Source organism: Rhinatrema bivittatum, chromosome 12 (genome assembly GCF_901001135.1).
Source record: "Rhinatrema bivittatum chromosome 12, aRhiBiv1.1, whole genome shotgun sequence".
Taxonomy (NCBI): domain Eukaryota; kingdom Metazoa; phylum Chordata; class Amphibia; order Gymnophiona; family Rhinatrematidae; genus Rhinatrema; species Rhinatrema bivittatum.
Window position 1 is genome coordinate 16,862,176 of NC_042626.1, and position 21,418 is coordinate 16,883,593.

General features: G+C 46.3%; 1 protein-coding gene across 8 annotated transcripts in view; it reads left to right on the plus strand.

The window, feature by feature from the left end:
• Window positions 1–21,139, plus strand: part of PPFIA4 (PTPRF interacting protein alpha 4) — a 76,059-nt gene extending 54,920 nt beyond the window's left edge. For 4 of the 8 annotated variants that reach the window (XM_029572603.1, XM_029572606.1, XM_029572605.1 and 1 more), the window contains 2 exons: window positions 10,657–10,831; window positions 17,110–21,139. In XM_029572603.1, coding sequence (XP_029428463.1) covers window positions 10,657–10,831; window positions 17,110–17,504 — 570 coding nt within the window. In that variant the 3' untranslated portion in view covers window positions 17,505–21,139. Of the gene's footprint in view, window positions 1–10,656; window positions 10,832–12,526; window positions 12,628–15,124; window positions 15,541–17,109 lie in introns of those variants that run through there. The other 4 variants (XM_029572608.1, XM_029572610.1, XM_029572609.1 and 1 more) reach the window with 2 other exon arrangements.
• The last annotated feature ends 279 nt before the right edge of the window (window positions 21,140–21,418 follow it).

Here is a 21,418-nt window from a genome sequence, read left to right on the forward strand (position 1 = left end):
CTTGTTAATTCAAATTTGTTTGTGAACACAAATCACAAAGCCCTTCAGACCAGGCTCAGTCAGAAACAGAGCTGGGATCTGGCGGCAGGAGCCTTCATTCACAGCTGCTTGGGCATTTTTTCCCCTGTATTTTGTATCCCCTTCCAATTCATCTGACCTAGTCATCACAGCAACAGTCTGCAGGCAGGGACCATGCACTAGGGCTCTTCCTGGAATCCTGCAATGGTGGGTCCTTAATTGGGCAGCTAGGTGTTGCTATTGTATGATAGATGGGGACTTCCTCTGCAGCCTCCCCTCCCTCTCAGAGGCTCTGAGTGCTGCTTTGACAGCATCTCCGGCCCTGGCTGACTTGGGGAATAGAAGACTCCAGCCAGGGTTAAAAACTAGGGCCCTTTGCCTGGCAGTGCACAGAACCACCACTGAGCCTCTGGGCTAACCTAAGATTGCTTCTGTATTGAATATGGCAAGACCTTTTCCACCTTAGTGATAACCTCTGCAGAATACTGCCAAAATAACTTCACCATGAAGGGCATTTTATTAGCGTAATTTCTGGAGAAAGCTGATGAAATGTAATACATCTGTTTGCCCAATAGAGGACCTCTAACACATGCAAACAATAGGGTTTGTAACTGCAACGTCCTGTGTTTCACCTGGGAAGCATCTAACTTACGCCTGTTGTATCAATCAATCCTCTTCTGCTTGCAGAACAGGCTTACTACAAGTATCTTTCAAAGCTTAGGTGGTTTTAAAGTTTCCATAGAAACACACAAAACTCAACAAAACTCCAACTACAGAGCTCATTTTATTTGAAATCTAATAAATAAATTCTTAACTATTTTAGTTTTGCATCTAGAGATCAACTAGAAAGCATTAGCACAGAAAAAAAAAGAATCGGAGGTCAGATGAGAACCATAAGGTCCTTCTAGTCTGCTCAGTTGACTTCCTGCCGTAGAGCCCTCTCATATCTGGCTTTCTCTTTGCTTCTTAGCCACCAGGGATCCTCTGTGCTTATCCTGGGCTTTCTTGATTTTTGTTCCACCATCTCTCCTCGAAATGCTGTCCCATGCATCAACCACCTTTTCTATAAAGCAACGCTTCCTTCCATTATACCCGAACCTATCCTCCAGCCTTCCACCTTGACCCTTCATTTTAGAACTTCTCATCCAAAAAATGTTTGACTCTTGGCATGATTTGTACCTTTGAGGAGTCTGGATATCTTGTTTATGGTGCAATCGCTCGTAGCATTTCGGTAGCTCTCCTTTGCGTTGCCTGTGTCTTTCTGAAGCTGCACCTGCAAGAACCGGGCACAGTACTGTGAACGAGGTCTTGCCGATGACTCGCACAGGGGAACTGTCGCCTCCTTTTCAGCGCGTTTGAAAGATTTGATAAGCAGGGCTGGCCTGGTTGCTTAGGTGGTAAATAGAGAAGGTCCCTGGTTCAGCCCCTAAGCAGGGTCTCCTGCTCGCCTACGTCAGCAGGGGCGGAGGTTGCTGCAGGAGCGCCTGGGGGGGGAGGGATCTCGGTCATTGCTCAAAGGTGACCCCTGATGGCCGGATTCAGGGCCCTGGTGCGTGGCCCTGGGCCAGCACCGTTGCTACAGTGACCAGACGAGGTATATTATGGGAGGATTGGGGGGAGGGGGAGATATGAAGTAGGGGGAAAACCCCCGGGTTTTGGATCCCCAGCCCTGCAGCTGTTTGCAAAGATAAATTTATTTTTAATATTCTGATTTTCTGTAAAATCAAAACGGTGTACCATAAAAAATGTCAAAACAAGCTGTAGAATTATAACAAAATAATTATAAAACTAACAACTTAGGACTGCACAGGCCTTCCTAATTAAACACCAGCACCAGCATCCACATAACAAATCACGATCAATAACTATAAGACTATCCTGACAATTAATTAAAAACGCAAGTAAATAACCAGGCTTCCAACAAGTTCCCTAAATCTTAAATAACTCTTCTCTTCTGCCCATAGGGCGGAAGTTTAGCAGTTGTCAACATGACCCAAGCAGCGCATTTTAATAAACCTTTTACATCTATTGATCAGTCTCGTTTTCTGCTGGCTCAGCTCCCTCTCCCTGTTCCCTCTTAGCATTCCCCCGGCTCTCCCCACCACTGCCCTGACGACCTTGAGGTCATGAGATGCAGTCACACCAACGCAGCGATACATTGCTTTGTGGGGGTTTTTTTTTCCAGTAATATTTATTGATTTTGCTATGAATATGTTTCATGGATTGATGTGCAGCAAACTCCTTATAGAAAGAAAGAAAGAGCAGTAAGAGCTCATCCCGCCTGCTACGGAATATTTTTGCACCAGTTTCCACTTGCAAGGACGCAGGACAGCAACGCGAGCGAAAAGATAACGGCTTGATTGTATTTCAGCAGAACCGCATTATCACTAATCTCCCAGATGGAAAAGTGCCCCGGCAGGGTCCCGCGTTTTCCCGAACAGCTTCTGACGGCCTTTCACCTTATCATAGACTTTTCCCATGTAATCAGGCGCTGGATTTCATTTTGCCGCTGTCGCGGAGACGGACTATCACCTGTTTTCCGGGTAGCCAGCATGACCCGCCCCCCCTCAGTATGAGGAAGGCATCCACTCGGATTTATTTGATATTGTCCGGGGTCATGCACTGTTTCTATTTAGAAAAGCCACAATTCCATTTCCCAGGCGAAATTCACTTCTAAGATTCTCATAAGATGTTCCCTAAACTTCTTCAGTTGTTATACCTACACAGTACAATTTTGATTTATAGCCTTTCTTTCTAGCATAAAATACTACTCAAAGCAGCTAATGGCAAATACAGGAATTAAAATCCACATCCTGTGAGTGAAGGTGCGGTCCTATGGTTTTCATTTTTGTGCCCAACTCTGGAAGATTTCAGCCTTTCTGAGGGACACCGAGAGGGATGGGAGAAGGACAGAGGCAGAGAGGGGAAGGAGAAGGGGTTTATAGGTAAGCAAGGGGGGGAAGGATGGAAGGAAGGAAAGCTGAAGATGGAGGAAGGGAGGCAGCAGCAAACTCAATGGAGGCGGGAGAAGTTGAGCAGAGGAAGGAAGAGAAGGAAGGTAAAATCTTAAGCGAGAGGAACTGAAACGTCAGGGTTTTCTGATTCGTGAGAAAGTGCCAGGAATCCCTGTGCAGGCTCCGGTGTGGCTTTGCAGCAGGCGGGTTCATTGGCACTTCTGTCCTGACTTCCGGCGCAGTCGTGCAGCAGAAAACACTCGGCGAGTCACCCACCTCCCACTTCATCTGCCGACACAATCCCGACGCGCTAAAAACCTGCGTCCAAACTGGACGCGCTTTTTTTTTTTTTTTTTTAAATGCGCGCACAATCACCTCCCCTGGGCGCTCGATGCAATAGGCAAATGAGCCGCCGCGCTGAAAGGACGCGCTAGGGATAAATTGTGCGTCCCTAGCGCGTCCATGGCATCAGACACCCAGGAGAAGTGGCTGGGCATGGGATAGGAAAATGGACCCCCTCTACCACCTTTGGGGGTTTCTCAAACTTAACGCCAGCTCCGGGGCTGGCATTCATTTTTGAGGGTAAAAATGTGTCCGTCCGGCGCACTTTTATTTTTTACATAAGGGGGTAATAGCCAAATGCCTCATCAACATGGCATTTACATGTGATGAGTGCTATTAAATACGCTCAGGTTTGGGCACGCGTTTTGGATGCGCTAATCCCCTTATCGCATCAGGGGTTATAGACGCGAGCTGAAAATGCATGTCCAGCGGCGGGTTAATCTGTGCGCTAGGCAGAACTCATGGAATTGCATCGGCCTAAGGGTGAGTAAAATCCCCAAAGTTCCCAGGTACGCCCTTCCCTCCCACCAACCGGCTCCATGTCATAAAGAAAGGACCGAGCCAGTCCTGGTTTTACCTTCCCTCTTCAGCCCCCCCCAGTGCATCTATGAACTTGCCTTCCTAATTTTCTTAGAGAAATTTGGGATTTCGAGTCCATGGATGCAGTGGGATGCAGGTCACCTGGGGCCAGTTGATGTCTGGAGCTGGCAGGGCCTTTTATTAAAAGAACAGCTTGAAATGGTGTTTGTGATTAACGACGGGGCAGGCGAGCCTCTGGTGGTAATGTACTTTCCTTTCTGGCACTGTGGGAAGAGCCGCAGCGAGAATTCATGACTGGGCATCCAGTATAACTCAGCCACCAGCCTGAGGGAGGGGGGCGGATTTGCAGCCAGCAGCAGAAAGGCACTAAGCTGCGGCAGCCCGGCCAGACAGTCGTAATTGAAAGAACGTGGGGCCGCCGAGGTGACAGACTCCCATCTCCGGTCCCAACCTATCCGCCTCTGCAAAAACACAGATGGCTCCTCCGTGGACGCGCAAAAAAAAATAGACCTGCAACCAGTGGGCTAGCATCCGTTACAGCTGGACTGCTTCCTTTCCTTGGCCCCGATCTGTCTACGGATGTCCCTTTAAAAGACGTTATCAGTGGGTGTCCCGTTCATAGGAGAATTCGTGCCGCTCGTTGCATGATAGGGGGTTGGCGATAACAACAGTGTTCAGAAAAGCCAGCAGGGGCCGCCACCGTTGTCCTGTCCGAAGCGCTGTGACCCAGGCAGGGTTCTGGAGTTCCATGGAGGGAGTGCGCTCGAGCCCAGAGAGAGAGAGAGAGAGAGAGGGGGAAGCTGCCGGCTACTGCAACAGCCCCTGGCGGCCATAGAGCGGCCTGGAGGAAACATCCCTCCAGGCCCCCTGGACCGGTGAGAGTTCCAGCTATCCAGGACGGGCAGTTTATAAACGAAGGAAAAACTGGGGAAGGAATCTCCATCCTGCTCCCCCTTAATCCCTCCCCCAAACAAACGAAGTGGCTGAGCAGAGTGCAGGCTTTTTTAAAATTCTTGGTGAATATTTAAAGATGCAGCAATGTCCCATTTACATCTCTAAACCTTCCTTTACTGTATGAAAGTGTTTAATTATTATTTTGGCGAGCTAAACCGCACTGCTTTACCCATTTCTGTGACAGGAAAGCCAGAGATAGCATTGACCAGAAGTGAAAGCCGGCAGACCTGTGGCTCTGGTGGCCCTGATTGGCCCTGGTGGTCCTTGTCGACTTATTCCAGGCTTCTGTGAAGGGAAACGTAGGAGGTGGAGCTGGTGGTACCCAATGGGTCCCACTGCTCTGTCTGTACCCCGAAAGGATCTGTCACTTAACACTTTCCTCCCACTAAAATCATGCAGAAGGGTTAGCCAGAAGCCAGGCTACGAATTGCAACCCCTGCCTGGGATGGGGCCAGTTTAGGGTTCATATTAGTCACGGTTGATCAGATGGTGTAGTGGGCCAGGGGGGGCCGAATCGGTCACTGCCGAGGACTGCCCAGGCCCCTCTGTGGAACGATTCCAGTTCTCCTTTGATGCACAGCAGTTTCTTCTGCAACCCACTGGGAGCCACAGCCAAAGCAATAATGACAGGGCCGCAGACAAGGGGGTTGTGGTTCCGAAGGTCAAGATCTTTACGTGGTCCAGTCCTCAGGAGACATCGCAGTGAATGCCCTTCCATTAAAGTCTCTGACGCCCTAGCAATAACCTGCAAACTCTATGTTTCTGGCAGACCTGGAAATGTGCAGCATTCAGACTCCCTCCCAGGAGAGCTTGGCGTGATGTGCAGTGGTGTTGGCTGACGTCTGAGCCTACCAGAGCTGATTCTGTACCCATCCAGTTGCCGGAAGGGGGTGTGTGGTTCATGCAGTTCCCAGCAATAAGAAGATACTGCTCGGAGTTCTTAGGGAAACGCCACCTGGTTCCCAGGGAGAAGCCCAGGACTGGCCTGATCTGCTGGTTACGACTCCAACTGCCTCCCTTACAGCTTCTCAGATTCTCTCAGAGCGAGACTTCTGAGCTTCTTAAGCTGTTTGCAAGGCTTTATAGGCAGCCAGCGGCGTTACCAACTCCGGGTTCCCTATCTTAAAGGAGCCCCTGGCCAGAATGAAGGAGTAGGTGTGGAGCAAGGTGCGGTGCTTCTTACTGCCAAAGAGCGTGCGAGGCTGAGTGAGAGGAACTGCAGACGAGAGTAGGAAGGGGAATGGGTTTTGCCTTGCATGCATTGATACTCTCTTATGCCATAAGACTATCGGACGTGCAGCGTCCCGGTTAATGGACGCTGTTAGAAAAGAGTCAAAGTGCAGAATGCAAGGAAAAAAAAAAGATTGTTCTTGCTCTTGAAAGTAATCCTAGAGGACATGCGAAGTACACAGACGGCAGAAAGCTGACTAGGGATAATTATCAGTCTCTTTGAAGAGGGGCAGGGTGAATAATCCCAGGGATGCAGAGGGATATTAAATATTGAAAGGAATGTTTGCATCTGCATTTATTAAGGAGAAGCAGTTGGTGGGGCCATGTGAATCAACACAAAAGAGGGCAGAGGAGGCCACAAACCTAATTGAAGAAGAGATGAGGGAAGATTTTTACGGCGTCGGAATTAATAAGGCGCCAGATCCATGTGGCATTCGGCCAGAGAGGTTTCAAGGAACGCAGGACTTCTTGCCTTTATTCCTGCTCTGTGCAGGAAAGGCGCCGAGGACCCTCGGGGGAGGAGGAGGGGGCGTTTACCAGGGTCAGTGCTGATTTACTCAGGTAAGAGGGCAGTCCGAAAATTGCCCACCCAGGGACGGTAACTTTCAAAGGGGTGTGCGGGCACACGTGTACCATGTGTGTGTTGGCGTGCACCCAGAGACGTGGCAATTTTATAATGCACGGCGCACGTGTGTATGCACCCAATTTTGCAAGCGGGCACACGTAAAGCCACGTAAAGTCGGGTTTGAGCCACACAAATGGAGGAATTTTATAACCGTCGCACGTCCATGCCATGACCAGTTTCAGCAGTTCCTCCACCAGTTCCCCAATTTAGAGCTAGGTCCTCCCCCTGCCAGTTCTTTAGCTTGCATCCCCTCAGTAACCCCAGATGCCTGGAAATACGTTTATTAAGACTCACACCCGCTCCATAGCAGAAGTAAACTTACGCAGCACTGGACCTGGCGCACGCCCAGGCGCGTAGGTACTCGTGCGCACATCTCTCGTCCTGACATGGAACCCCCCCCCGCCCACACCCCGCCCCCTTTCTGTTCAAAGTGAGATATTCGCGTATCGGGAGACGCGCACTCATGTAGGTGGCTTTTAAAATCGGGCGGACGCCCGCATGGCCTGTGTGCGTGCACATCTCCCGAATCTGGTGCAAAACAGATTAAAGGCTTATTCAAAGGGAATAATTTATCCTATGGGACTAGAAAGCTCCAGAACTAGTTTTACACTGAGGGGCCTGCATTAATGTCCGTGTTAAACACACGGGTGTTTTTATTTATTTATTTGTTTATTGAATTTATATTCCGCTTTTCGGCACTTCATTGAAACATAGAAGCACGACAGCAGACAAGGACTGTATGGCCCATCTAATTTTCCTGTCCCCCCCAATTAATTTAACAATATAATTCCCAGCACTTCCTCAGAGATCCCCTGTATTCATCCAATGCTTTCTTACTGATTTCGTCTCCACCACCCTTCACTGGGAGGCCGTTCCATGCAGCCACCACCCTCGCTGTAAAGATATTTCCTCAGATTACTCCTGAATCTCCCCCCTTTTAACCTCATCTCATGTCCTCTCATTCGAGAGCCTCCTTTCCATTGAAAAAGGCTCACCCCTTGTGCATAGAAACCTTTGAGATATTTACATACCTCTGTCATATCTCCCCTATCTCGATCTTTAAGTCTATCCCCATATGCTTTAGAACAAAGACCACTGACCATTTTAGTAGCCCCCTCTGGACCGACTCCATCCTGTTTCCATCCTTTTATCTCCAGAATTGTACTCAGTATTCCATGTGAGGTCTCACCAGGGACCTACACAGGGGCAGTATCACCTCCCTTTTTCTGCTGACCACTACTCTCCCTATGCCAGTGATGGCGAACTCTATTCCTCAAGTGCCACGAACAGGCCAGGTTTTCCGGATATCCACAATGAATATGCATGTGATAGATTGCATAAAATGGAAGCAGTGCATGCAAATATTTCTCATGCATATTCATTGTAGATATCCTGAAAATCTGGCCTGTTTGTGGTATTCAAGGACTGGAGTTTGCCATCATTGTCCTATGCAGTCCAGCATCTTTCTGGCTTTTACCATCACTTTATCCACCTGTTTGGCCACCTTAAGATCATCAAATACAATTAACCCCAGATCCTGCTTATCCTTTGTGCTTAGAAGAATTTCACCTCCAATACTGTACCTTTCCCTTGGCTTTTTACATCCTAAATGCATTAGTCTGCGATTTTTAGCATTAAGTCTCAGCTGCCAGACCTTTAGACCATTCCTTGAGATTTGCTAGATCCCTCCTCATGTTTTCCACTCCTTCCACCCTGTTACAGATTCTGGTATCATCAGTCTAAAGACAAACCTTTCCCGATAATCCTTCCGTTATGTTGCTCGCAAAAATGTTGAAAAGAACCGGTCCAAAGACCGATTCCTAAGGCACATCACTAGGAACAACCCCCTCCTCAGAGAAAACCCCATTTACCACTACCCTTTGTCGCCTCCCTCTCAGCCAGCTAGTCGGTCACTTTAGCTAATTAATGATTAACTTGCACTGCTGGTTCCCCTATGGTAATGCTAACGAGCATGCAAATGACACCAAAGCAAAATCAAATATTAAAATTGCCTCAAAGCTATTAACACTGAACGTATTATCCTTTGTTAATAGCTGTGAGGTTTAATGCGGCCTGTGTAAGGTTGCAACATCACCCTGAAAGCTGAAAACGGGGCCCTCAAGCCCTCACCCCACATTCACCCTCCAAAAATGCTTCCAGGATCTTCACTTGCCGGAGGGAGTTGATTTCCACTCTGCCATCAATAGCACCAGATCCAAAACAGCACCTCTGATCCGCCAAAGTGCCACTGATGGCAGGAAGAAAATCAGGGCGCCAATTTTCAAAGAGTTTAGGCTCCTAACATTTGGAGTTGGCTCATAAATTGGCCTTTTTGAAAATGTATTAGGATTGAGTCCCTAAATTTAGGCTCCTAGTTTCATTAGGTTGTTAAATTTAGGACCCTAAAAAGTGGGTGACTACGGAGATAGAGTTAGGGCGGGGAAACAAACAGGGTCATTTTTTAAAATTTGCATTAGGGCCCTAACACACGCGATAAATATCACAGTGCACGTTAATATGCAAATTTTACATTTAGTATGCAAGAGGCGAAAATGTGTGAGCGAGAGAGAGAGAGCACTTTAATAGGGTGATTAGGCCTGTATACATAAGTAGCACTGTCGATGGGCGGGTTTTGGGGGGTTACATACACAGTCAGAAGAATTAACTGCAAATTTGGTATGAGTGAAGAATTTCTACCATTTGAATCCATAAAAGGTACAACAAGAGGAGTTGATTTGTACAAAGCAGTCTCTCTCTCTCATGTGAATTTTCAGCTGAAAACTTAGGCACCTAATTTAGGAGCTTGGCTTTTTCCGAATATCTGCCTCCAGATCCCTCTTACCAGTGAAGATTTTGGAAGCCTTATGAGGAGAGGTGAGGATAAGTGCCCAGTTGCTCCTTTTTCTGTACTTTAGTGGGGGAGGGGAGGGGTGATGCTTGAGGGTGAGGAGGTCTGTGTTTTACTTTCATGGGGTAAGGGTGCCCCTGGGCTGTCTGTCTGTCTCACGTTAGTTGGGTTAGCATGTGGGAGGACTGAACTGCCCAATGAGGTAGCATTCCTATGGCTGCGCTGTCTTTAACAATGCCCTATTATTGCTACCGCGTTATGCATCTCAGTAATTCAAGCTCATCGATCATTAGATCCCGCTGTACCAGTTGCATTAAAACCGGCAGGGAATGCGCATTAACCTGCCAGTTTTAATGTGGATTAGTACGTAGACCCCTGAGAGTGGCAAAGCTGTGGAATGTGCTTCCAGAAGAGGAACTTCTGGCTCTATGTATGGACGAACTGAAGAGGTTGGGTGAGTTCTGGAGGACAATAAGATCACTGGGCAGAGATGGGTCAAATGACCCCGTAGTGAATCACTTGGTGAGACTATAGAATCCAAAACACTTCACAGATCTTGATCCGTGGATTGTAGACCTAAGATTGCATTCCCTGAATTGTGATATCCTGCAAACTGCAATGAGTGAATCGCAGGGTAAGATGGCAAAACCCAAATGAATGTTTGCTGGTCAAGAGACTTGCAGAACTGGCTCCTAGAAGCACCAGTTTGGACTGGTCCTTCTCTATTGGTGTTTGATGATCAGCTTAGATTTTAGATATGAGACAACTGATCATGACAAACATCACATATTCCCTTCTCTGGGAGTACTGTCAAAGCACCAACCTAATCATCTATCTGGTCTACTGTGTATTGATACGGCTGTACATGGGGAAGAAAATGGTTTAATTTTTTTATTTTGTTTCTCTAAATTCTTTTTTTTTTTTTTTCATTTTACTGTGCACTGAAACCAATTATCACGTACAAAAATTGGCAAAAACAAAAGAAAATTGTGTTGTTTTTCTTGTAGTGTTTCAGATTGGAAATGACATAAAATGAAACAGATTTCGTTTGCATTCTCCTGTTGGTTTAGAACGACCCCCCCCCCCCGTACTGAATGATAGAAAAGCTCAGCACACCTTCGCTGCTATGTTACGTTTTGTTGCAGGGCGATGAGAAGTCCTGCACTCGAACCCCGTCCTGGAGGAAGAGGTTTCGACCTGGAGAGTTTCGCAGCGTGAATCTGATGTCTGGGTCCACGGAGACACTGCCGGAGGCCTTCCGCGTCCTGGGCTCTGCGGTGCCACCCCCTGCACTCCCCTCCAAAAAGATGCCACCAGAAGGTAGGGCTCTGTGGGCGAGCGGCCCTTGCGTTTCAGTGTGCCATTGGGCTCATGCTTGCCTTCTCGTGCGATTTCCCCCGCATCCTGGCAGCGTTTCCCCAGTTAGCTTCCGGTGAATATTGGCGAGAGACCAGACAAGTTTGCAGTCTGGCCGAGGGGTGCTGAGCAGGGGGAGGGGAGATCAACTTGTTCAAAGCGGGATAGATTTTCCAAGATCCACCGAGCAGGAAAGCTAACCGGTTAATTTTGTTAAGAAATTCATCTGCAGCTCAAGTTGTGGCCGAATATCTAGTTAAATCTAACTGCGCAAAGCTTAATGCGGTTAGATTTAAAGGATCCATTTCTGTGGCTACACTTACGTGGACAGAATTATCTGGTTAGCACTGAGTACTTTACTAATTGGCTAAATTTGAACATACTGACCCGGCCCCGTTTTTGTCCTGCTAAATCTGTGCACACCGAGATTTGTGTGGACAGAGTTTAGCTGGATGGGTTGGGGGGAGGGGGGGGTGGAACGTTTGACTGGTCAGAGTTAAATGCATGCATCTTTTGAATATCAACCTCTGACCACTTTGCCATATTTCTTATTTCTTTTTGATGGTAAACAAATCTCCCAGTTACTGGTTTTGAAATGCATAAGTTAAGGGCATCAGCACGGTCAGATGGCCGAAAGGGTGCACGATCTAGGAGTGCGGCCTTAACACCAGATGCATGGAGCTACATTTTGAAAACGTAGCACGTCTAAACCTGCTGTCCCCTTCTGTCCTAGGTATCTGTGTCTATAACTAGGTGTCCCCATCTGGGGGCATCCATTCTAGTAATTGAATAGCATTTTCGACATCTGATACTGATTGAAAATTTGTCCACAACCTTACGCGCATAAAATGTCACATGGGCACACAATTACTTATCTGAGAAATCCCTCCCCTCTCCCACTGAAAGCATTTGGAGCATGTGCTAGAGGAAGGAGGCGTCGTCTTTGGTGCACAGCAGACTGCTCGCTTGCCAGCACTTCCCTAGCTGTGCCCGAAAATCTACATGGAAAAGCTTAGGAGAAAATGCTTGGGAAGGAGTGTTTAAGCATAATCTATTCACCCCTTGCCATTCATTTAATCCTGAGAGAAATAGAGCCTGACGGTGATGGGGACTTTTGTGGGAGGCTACGAAAAAAAAAAAAAAAAGGAGCGGATCGTTCTACCCAAAGCCAGCCCCTGGGATCCTTGTGTTTCTCAGTACGGCCGTGGTTCTCAGCCCCCACCTTGGGGAACCGACCGACCGGCTAGTCTGGCTTTCAGGAGGCAGTATATGCAAATGGATCTCATGCATATTCATTCCGGATATCCTGAAAAGCAGACTGGCTGGGTGGTCCTCGAGGGGGTGGGTTGAGAGCCAACGTTTTAAGGTGACCAGATGGCTTCAGGTCATAAGGGACAGGCTGACCCGGTCCTGGCTTAACCGAGCCCACAGGGGCAGTGAGGGGCAAGACCGAGACTGTCTTGGCCTGCCCTGCGGCGAGACGCCGGTCCCTTCACTGCTACGCTAACCCAGCTTTATTTTCATGCCACGCGTGAACTCCTGTGGATCTCCCCCCAAAGATAATGACTTATTTGGGCTGTTTCCTGCCACTGGTATGTGTGTGAGCACGAAGGGCTGCATGGCCTCCATGGGCACTAACGGCATGCTCTGTGTCTGTAGCGGGAGCGCTGGGGTCCCAGTGGCTGGAGGCTTCCGTGGTCCGAACGTACTCCTGCTGAAGCTCAGCCTCAGGCTCTCAGGGCCGTCTGCACTCGGACCGTGTAAGTAGTGGGGAAAAAGAGAACATAGACAACTCTCGCTGCAGCAGGTGAACCAGCAAAGAAACAGGATTTTAAGATTGTCCTTTGCTTTCAATGTAAACTGGTTACTGTACACGCTTTTTTTTGCTGAGAAAAAGTTAAACTGAAAAACAGTTGGATAGCGAGTGCCACTTCTGCACCAGGACATGATGGTGTTTGGGAGGAAGAGTGATTAGATGGCACAAATGACCAAAACATAGAGCAGAAATGGGAATGGATAGTGGAGACACAGTGTGCGAGATGGAACACAGGGGAGTCAGTGTCTCTGGGTGCGAGGGTCGCAGTGGAGTCTGTGTCTGGTAGCGACAGGGCAGTCAGTGACTGGGGGCAGCAGAATCAGTGAGAGTCAGGGTGTTGGGGAAGTGTGGGTCACAAGGATGCCTCTCTCTGGGAGTAGCAGTCACAGGGGAGTCGGTGTCTGGGATTAACAGGGTCAGTGGGAATCAGAGAAGTGAGGGTCACAGGGGTGTCTGTCTCTGGCAGTCACAGGGGAGTCAGTATCTGAGATTAACAGGGTCATTGGGAGTCAGGGTCACAGGAGTATCCATCTCTGGGAGTGAGGGTCACAGGTGAATCAGTGCCTGGGAGTAACAGGGTCAGTGGGAGTCAGGGCCACAGGGGTGTCTATCTCTATGAGTGACAGGGTCACAGGGGAGTCAGTGTCTAGATCATGGGAGCGTGAGGGTCACAAGACTCAGTGTCTTTGGGAGTGACAGGGTCGGGGGGGGGGGGGGTCAGTGTCTCAGAAGGGCAGGGTCAGTGGGCGTCAACTTTTTGAAGAAAGCAACGTAAGTGGGAGATGAGCACATCAGATTGTGTTTGACGTTTCTCAGCATAGTCTTAGATGTTGCATGCATGTTTTTGGTGTATTGCTAGCATGTTACCAGTATGTGTGTACGCTGTTGGCGGCATGTGATTACCATATTTATTTATTTTATTTTTATTTATCTAAAAATGTGTAACCCACTCAATCTTCAGTTCTCGGTGGTTTACAGTAAAACATCCATAAAATTAATAAAAATAATTCACATTAAACTGAGGTAATGTATTAAAAACATGCAGTAAATGAGGTGAACCTGGTAACCTGACGCGTCAGCTGAAATAAAGATTCACCCTAATAACTGTGCTAACATTTTAGGGCAAAGCTGATAGGTATCACTAATTAGTGTCTACTTCTATTTCTAGAACATTTACCTAATAGAACAATGAATATGCAAATTATTATGTGCTGAATTCCTTCTCCCATAAAGCACCATAGTGGTGATGCCATTTTGCAGGATCATTGCGCTACCACAGATAATTGCATAATTGTTTGTACATCATGGCATAAAATGCGCATTTGCCAAAGCACATGCTGAGCCTGGAGGGAGACGAGGCAGCTGTAGGGACGAGGGTGGCCATCTCGTTGTCCCTGCAACCTTTACTGCTAGTATTGCCGTTCCAGGGCCATGGACTCAGCATCCTCTGGGAGGAAGCGTAGACTGGCCAACCGTGCCACCTGAAGATTCAAGGGACTTGGGCTGTCTGCTTTATTCAGACAGACAGAAAGATGGACATGGACACACATACGCACTACAGAAAAGGTTATTACATGTGAACAAAGGTCTGGGGACGAGAGGTGCGTGAGAGGCATCAAATGATCTCTAGAAGGGCCTGAAGGACTCAGTCAGCTGTCGGTCACAGACGTACCTGGGCGGCCGTTTCCTCCTTTGCTGCTGGTGGGGTAGCCAGAGGGAGATAGGAAGAATGCCCTCGGCTTATTGGAGCTGCTACAGCCCTAGGCTTTTATTTAAGTGGATAACTTCTGCTTAGTTACAAATAGTGCGGTGCGTCTAATGGCAGAATAATACTTTATATAAAGGCAATCGACCATGAGTCTATTTTCTATAGACTTTCCATAGAAAGTACCCTTTTACAACTTTTATGTCTAAAATAATCACACACTGAAGGGAAAAGCAGGATGCAGAGAAATGTGAAAAAGGTAAAATAAAGTGGAATAATAATACAAGGAGAAGACTAAAAATGTAAAAAACCAAGCGCTCTCTCTCTCTCTCTCTCTCATATGTCCCACCTCTATTTTTCTCTCAGAAAAACCCAAATCCTGGTTTTCTCTTCTGTCTCTCATTCTTTCTCCTGCCCATCTAATTCTCTCTCCTTCTCCTCCTCCTTCACTTCTCGCTTTCTCTCTTCTTCTCCTCATCCCTCGCTGTCTCGCTTCTGGAAAGCCAGGCACCCACACACAGCGGCAAGGCCAGAATTGTGCGCGACGCTCGTTACCGTGGGTGGAGCTTGAACAGGACGTTGCTGGTGGCAGTCGGCCCGTTTCCCAGCGGGCGGGTCACCCTCTCTGGGATTCTCCAGTAGAGATCCTGAAATCCGCCCGCAGACCTCCCAAAGGTGTCGGTAAGGAGACTTCTAAACGGAGGAAGCCAAATTAACAAGTGCTTTTGCTTTGCAGTACATTCCCACTACTTGTACGGCTACATGCTCTCTGCCTTCCGGGATTAGGCCACGGGATGCCCAGCAGTACGTGGACAGGACAGAACTGCAGCTTACGAAGACAGCTCTCCTTCTGTGACCTCAGAGACAATCTGCTACTAGGCACGGGCTTAGTGTGTTTAGACCAGTAATCCCTGCTCTCCCTTTTATATATTGGTTCTGTGGTACTGGTCCAGTTCTGTCTGTTATCCCTGCCAATGAAATCCCATTGGTACAAGAGATATACTCCTGAATGTCAAGATATTTTTTCATATATGAATGCAGTTCGTTTTGTAAATAATTCTGTATTCTGTCATGGACTTTTTTTTGGGATATATTGTAAAAGCATTTAGACACATGTATGCCTTGAAATCTGTCTTAAATATTTGAAAAATGTTTCCATATCCTCATTCTATTTTTTGCCAATATGCCAGAGTGAAGTTATATGATGTAGTTGCGGGGGTTTCATGATTGGTTTAGTTGAAAGAACGCTGGAAATATACAGAGCCCAGCCCTGTTTTGCTACCTAATGGCTGTCTCCTGGAGGACCAAGCTCCAGATCATGGTCCCTTCTTTTTTGAGATGTATCAATACCCGAGCTTCGGTGCACTATGCAGAAATCGTTCTATTGAGGGGCCTGGTGTCAAACTTTTCAAAAGGATAAAACTGGTTGGCTACAAAAATGATCAGTGGTCTTCATTCTAAAGCAGATGGGGACAGACTTAGAGAGCTAAACATATCTACTCTAGAAGAAAGGCGAGATAAGATAGACATTTAAATACCTCTGAGGCTTCCATGCACAGGAAGCGAGCCTCATTCAATAGGCAGGAGCTAGACTCAGGAAAGATTTCTTTACAGCGAGGGTGGGGGATGTGTGGAACAGCCTCTCAGGAAAGCCTGGGATAAATGCAGGGATCTCTGAGGGAGTGATGGGAATTGTAAAGCTAAATTAGTTGGGTGGATGGGCCCTATGATTTTTTTTCTGCCGTCCCTTTTGTCGTCAGGGTGAAGATTGAGTTTGTGTTGGTGATTATACTAGAGGAGCCCTTGTTAGTTTCATTTCTGAATACCAAGAGAGTGCCTCTCTCTGCATGGAGCAGAGTCTGGTCAGATTTGGGGGGATTACGGAGCAATAAATAGCATCAGACAGAAAGGGCCAAGCCTGGCTTGGAAGCTCTCTTCCAGCTTTTCTTGCTGAGTGGGGCTGGGAGTGCAATTTTTGGATTTGGTCTTGGGAGGGGATTATTTTTGAAACAGTTAAGTTTGGGAGGGAACCTGTCGGGAGAACTCTTGCTTCCTCTTCAAATTATCGTATTTTATTTAGCAGTCACTCCATTCGGCACGGTGTCCTCATTCCCCTATCGGCCTGCTGTAACATCTAAAACGGCTTTCGTTCCGATACCTTTCGTTTAGTCGTGAAGTTTCCATTCCCCTATCCCCGCTATGTTTCTTCAGTGCTGTAACTTGTTTTAAGTTCCTTGGTAGGAAAGCTCGTCACATGTTTTCACAGGAATGGGGTTCCTTTACTCTCTCTCTCTCTCTCCAGTCCTCTACTCTGATGTCCCATCCTTCCCCTGTGTGCGGCCTTCCCCATCCCTCATATCTCATCCTTCTCTTTTCCCCTTCTTTACTCCTGTCCGTCCTATCCAGACCCTCCTTACTTTCTCTCTACTCCTACCGTTCTTCTTTCTTCTCCCCCTCCTGTCAGCCAATTTCTAATTCAGGCGCCCTGGGGGGTGAGATGAAGAAGGGCATTTCAATGAGTGATTTTAAAATACAGCAGAATAGTCTGTCCGAAGCAATGAATTAATCAGCAGATTAGAGCTGTGCCTTTGCATAGAAAGGGAGTTGATGTGGCAGCCTGGAAAGAGCTGCAGGAATTTTCCAAAAACTTTAGCATGATTTTGAAAACAATTTTTGAAAGCTATTTTTTTTTTTTTTGTCTTTGCGTTGGCGTAATCTCAGCACTGGGCACTTTGCAGCATTTGTGCACTTTGAGGTCATCATGGAAATGGAAAACTGTGTACATACGAAGACATATTGTGCGGACTTTCCGGGCCGATCCTGTTGTTTTGTGGGCAATAAAGAAGGTTTTATATCAATGTAACCTGCTTATTAATTCATTTTCCAGTAAGGACCTTTGGCCTGTAGCAGAATATGCACAGCAGCTTGTGGGGTATTTAGAAAATAAAGCCGGCAGCGTGTTACGGCAGCAGGAGGAGCTCATTTGGGTGGGGAGAGCTGGGTTTGTGGTTCTCAGGCCCACCCAGCAGGTCTGGTTTCCAGCACATTTTGTGCAGTTTTCTTCCGGTTCCCCTGCAAACCTGATCTGTGGAGAGCGGGGGAGAGGAAAGGCTTAGGTCAGGGTTCACAAGCTGGTTTTTCCCCAGACTGGGAGCAAGGTTACAGACTGGTTATGTTTCTGCTGGTTAGGCCGAAGCAGGCCTGGCTGTTCCCCAATCGTATGAAGGGACTTGTAGGCTGGGGTAGTGGAAAATGTGACTAATAGAAATAGAATCAGTTAACCACCCTGTCTGGGAGAGCAGCAGAACAGGCTATTACAGGGGTGGGGGCAAACGATAATCCTATCATTGCTTCATCAGGCACTACTTGATCTGGACTGCAGTTATCAGCCCAGACCTCACATTTTGTATTGCTGTTTTATATTCAGATATTACAAAAAGATTGTGAGCTATACAGAGTGGCTCATGATCAAAGTTTACTTCTTCCTTTGAACCTATTTTTCCTGTAAAATTTAAGGGAGTTTATTTTTTATTGACTACGTAGTCAGGAGGAATGACACGTTTTAAGGGGTCAAGCACAGGTCACAAGCCTCTGGAACAACTGCGGCTCATGTGCATGAACTCTAGACATTTTAGCCCATTTCATGTGAAAATAAATAAATTCGGGCCTCGAGCCACCAAGATGGTTAGTGGTTTTGTCTCTGTGTCGTCTGCCTGTGTGAATTGTATGAATTACAGTAAGGCTTGAGCAATTGGCTAAGAAAGCATTAAGCTCTTGAAGAAATAAAATTGACGATGACTTCTAAACTGCCAAAACCTTTTCATCCCTTCCTTCCCTCTGCTGTTTCCAAAGCGTCCTCTGTTTAGGACATCTGGCCACAGGCATCCTACTGATAACCTTCTCCATGCTGCCTTTTTTTCCAGTGTTTTTGGTCCAGAAGTTTACTCCTGCCCATTTTGGGTGATGGAGCCATGAGCATTCATTCACAACTGCCTAGGATTTTTCCTCCTTTCCTTTCCTCCTCCTCCTCCTCCTCCAGCCTGACCCATCTTCTAACCTCCACCCTTCTTCCCACTTCACCAGTGGGAGTCTTTGACCAGGGCTACCAGAATTGGGTTCCCTCTGGAACATGTTCCACATGCACTATGAGCCTCCGGCCACTGGATGTCACTGTTGTGCATTGGTTAAAACACCCCATTCCCTCCCCACCCATGCCCCCCACCTCCTTAGCACCTGGGAAAATTGCCTTTACTACATTCTCTGCTTCAGCCATCCTCAACCAAAATGCTATCTTTTTAATAAATTCAATTTTAAAAGTGTTTTTTGGGGTGTGGAGAAGGGCAAGAGAACATCTTTTAAGGTTACTGAATTTTCTAGGGATTTATCTTTAATAATATATTCGACAGGTATTTTTTGATCCATATTTAATTTTTATGTCTCTATAACTGTGACGTCTTCCTCCCCTTCTGGCTACGCCTTCTACAGATTCTGCTATCTTTTCTAATGAGGTGCTGTCTTAACATCCCGTTCTCAATATTTCTAACACCTCCAGAAACTAAACATCAGCCAATTAATACTAATAGATACTTATGCAGTCTCCTCTTGAAACCTCCTGATGACTGCCACTGTGGAAACTTCTGCTGCAGAACGCTTTCTTCCTTCAGCGTTGTATCACATCTCAAGAAGAAACCGATGTAGTCTTGAATAGACGTGCACTACAACATTGTTTTGGTTCCATGACATACTGTATATTGCAACATATAAGGACTTGAGCACTTGGGTCAGAGAGATGACTTGATTCAGAACCGTCTGCACTGATCTCATGTGAGATAAGACTTTATATAAACGTAGGGCAAAATGGCGTCAGCTCCACCGGAAGCAGGCACGGAAGTGATGTTTCTTTGGTGCCATCCTCCAGGCAAATGGTGCCATTTTTAAAGTGTCTAGAGCTGGGACAGGAGAGAATGGACTTTGCTCTAAAGATTTAGAATGGCACGCAGGGAGGGAACTCCCCGGTCCCAGCAGATTTTAATGGAGGGTAGGGAAGAGCCTAGGGAGGCTTGGGCTAGGCCCAAGCCCCGAGTTGGATTAGATTTGTGGTGGGAGTAGGGGTAGAAGGGGCTTGGGGAGGCCCAGCCTGGAGTGATTTCTGGGCTGTGGGAGGTCTGTTTTATTTTTTTTAATTTTTAACTATGAATGAAAATACCCAAAACTTTTGGGGTGTTTTCGTAGGAGGCCATTTTTGGTTAATTCCATTCAGAATGAACTGAAATGCCCCATTTATTATATTTTATAAATGTTCTAAATTAAGGCACACCCCTATTAATGACAACAGAATTAGAATTTTTTTTGTATGGTGGTAGTAAGGGGAAACATCCTAGTTCAGACCGGCCAGCCATTTTAGAGACAATCTTCAGGCAATGTGGTATAGATTTCTTTTAATTTATATATTTTATGTATTTCTTGATTTGTTTTTTGTGCAGTCTACCCCCAATAATCACAGGTGAAACAATTAGCAGATCCTGTATCATTTTTTGAAACATTTGCATATATGTATGCGTGTGTATACACAGGAAAATGTGCTTTATCTCTCTCTATTTAAAGTATGTGTTTTTTACAGGATTATTCTGGGTGGGATAGTGGTGACATAATTAAACTCATCAGTCATGATTATCAAAATCATAAGGGGAGTGGCCTATCGACCTAAAAGTTAATTGGGGGTGGGCGGAAACAAGGCTGAAGGTTTGCCTAGGGCACCTAATACCCTTGCACCAGCTCTGGATTCCCCCCTCCCCTGTCAAGTTATTTGGCCCCATCATTGCAGTGACAGTGCTTGGCCAGGGGCCACGCATTGCAGAGTTCTGATCCCTCTAGAACCCTGCAATCATGGGCCCTACATCCAGCCATTAAGTGCTGCTGTTGGGGGTACTAGTAAATATTAAATACCAACAGCCAGTAAGAGAAAACTCTTTAGTTTTTTTTATTATATCTCAAAATAGGCACGGTGAAGCTTACCAGACAATGCAGAATAAACACCAGCTCAGTTCTTCTAAACTGTTACACTCCGTTAAATATGTCATCACCTCTAAACTTATACACCAATGGGTTAGTTTGTTTGCATAACACATTCCAACTAGTTGATATAATTTTATCTCGTATATGCTAATAAGACTAGATTTTTGTAAGTCATATGATTTCTTGTAAACTGAGCCCAGAAGGCAGAAACAAAACTTAATACTGACTTTTAACATACTTTTTAGCATTTCAGCAACCTTGGCTATTCCTACAGGTAGGGTCAGTGCAATCTCATTGTGCTGTAATTACCTTTTTATTTCTTCAGCACCACCAAACTAGTCTGGCTTCAAAGAAAATCTCAAAGCACCCTTAAACTGCTGTTGTGCAATGATTGAGACTTCCTCCTGGGAGTTGTGAGTGCTGCCTTTGCAACATCCACAGCCCTAGTCAGCCTGAGGAGCAGAAACCCAGCCTAGGAACTGAATCCAGGTCTCCTGGGTGGCAGTACACAGGCATTTGCTTCTGAGCCACCAGTCTGGATCATATGCATTAAATTTGCATTCCTCCTTTTTTAATTTGCTTGAGTAAATTCAAAGGCTGGGATATTAACATAACAAATATAACTCAGCAGATATAAACCAATTCAGGAATATTTTCAAACATGAAATATTGTATATTTATTAAAAACAAACAAAAAAAAAACAGTCAATCAGATAAGTTAACAAAAATTAAAAAAGCAAATCCACACACTTCTCAGTAGAAAAACAGTTTGTCATTTACATGTGATTCTTGGAACCTCTATGGGAAAAGTAGCTTGGTCAGAACAGCAATAAAAACATTGGACCCAAAAGAAAAAAAAAGATTTAGCAAAACACACATTTCTTTAACAAAATAAAAATCTAAATGTTAAAAGATGGAATTCTTTATGGATAAATGTAACCGAGCCCTAAACCAGCTCATCTTTTATCACTTAATGCAAGGATAGTGACCTGGTTCTCTTTCTTATAAATATGCA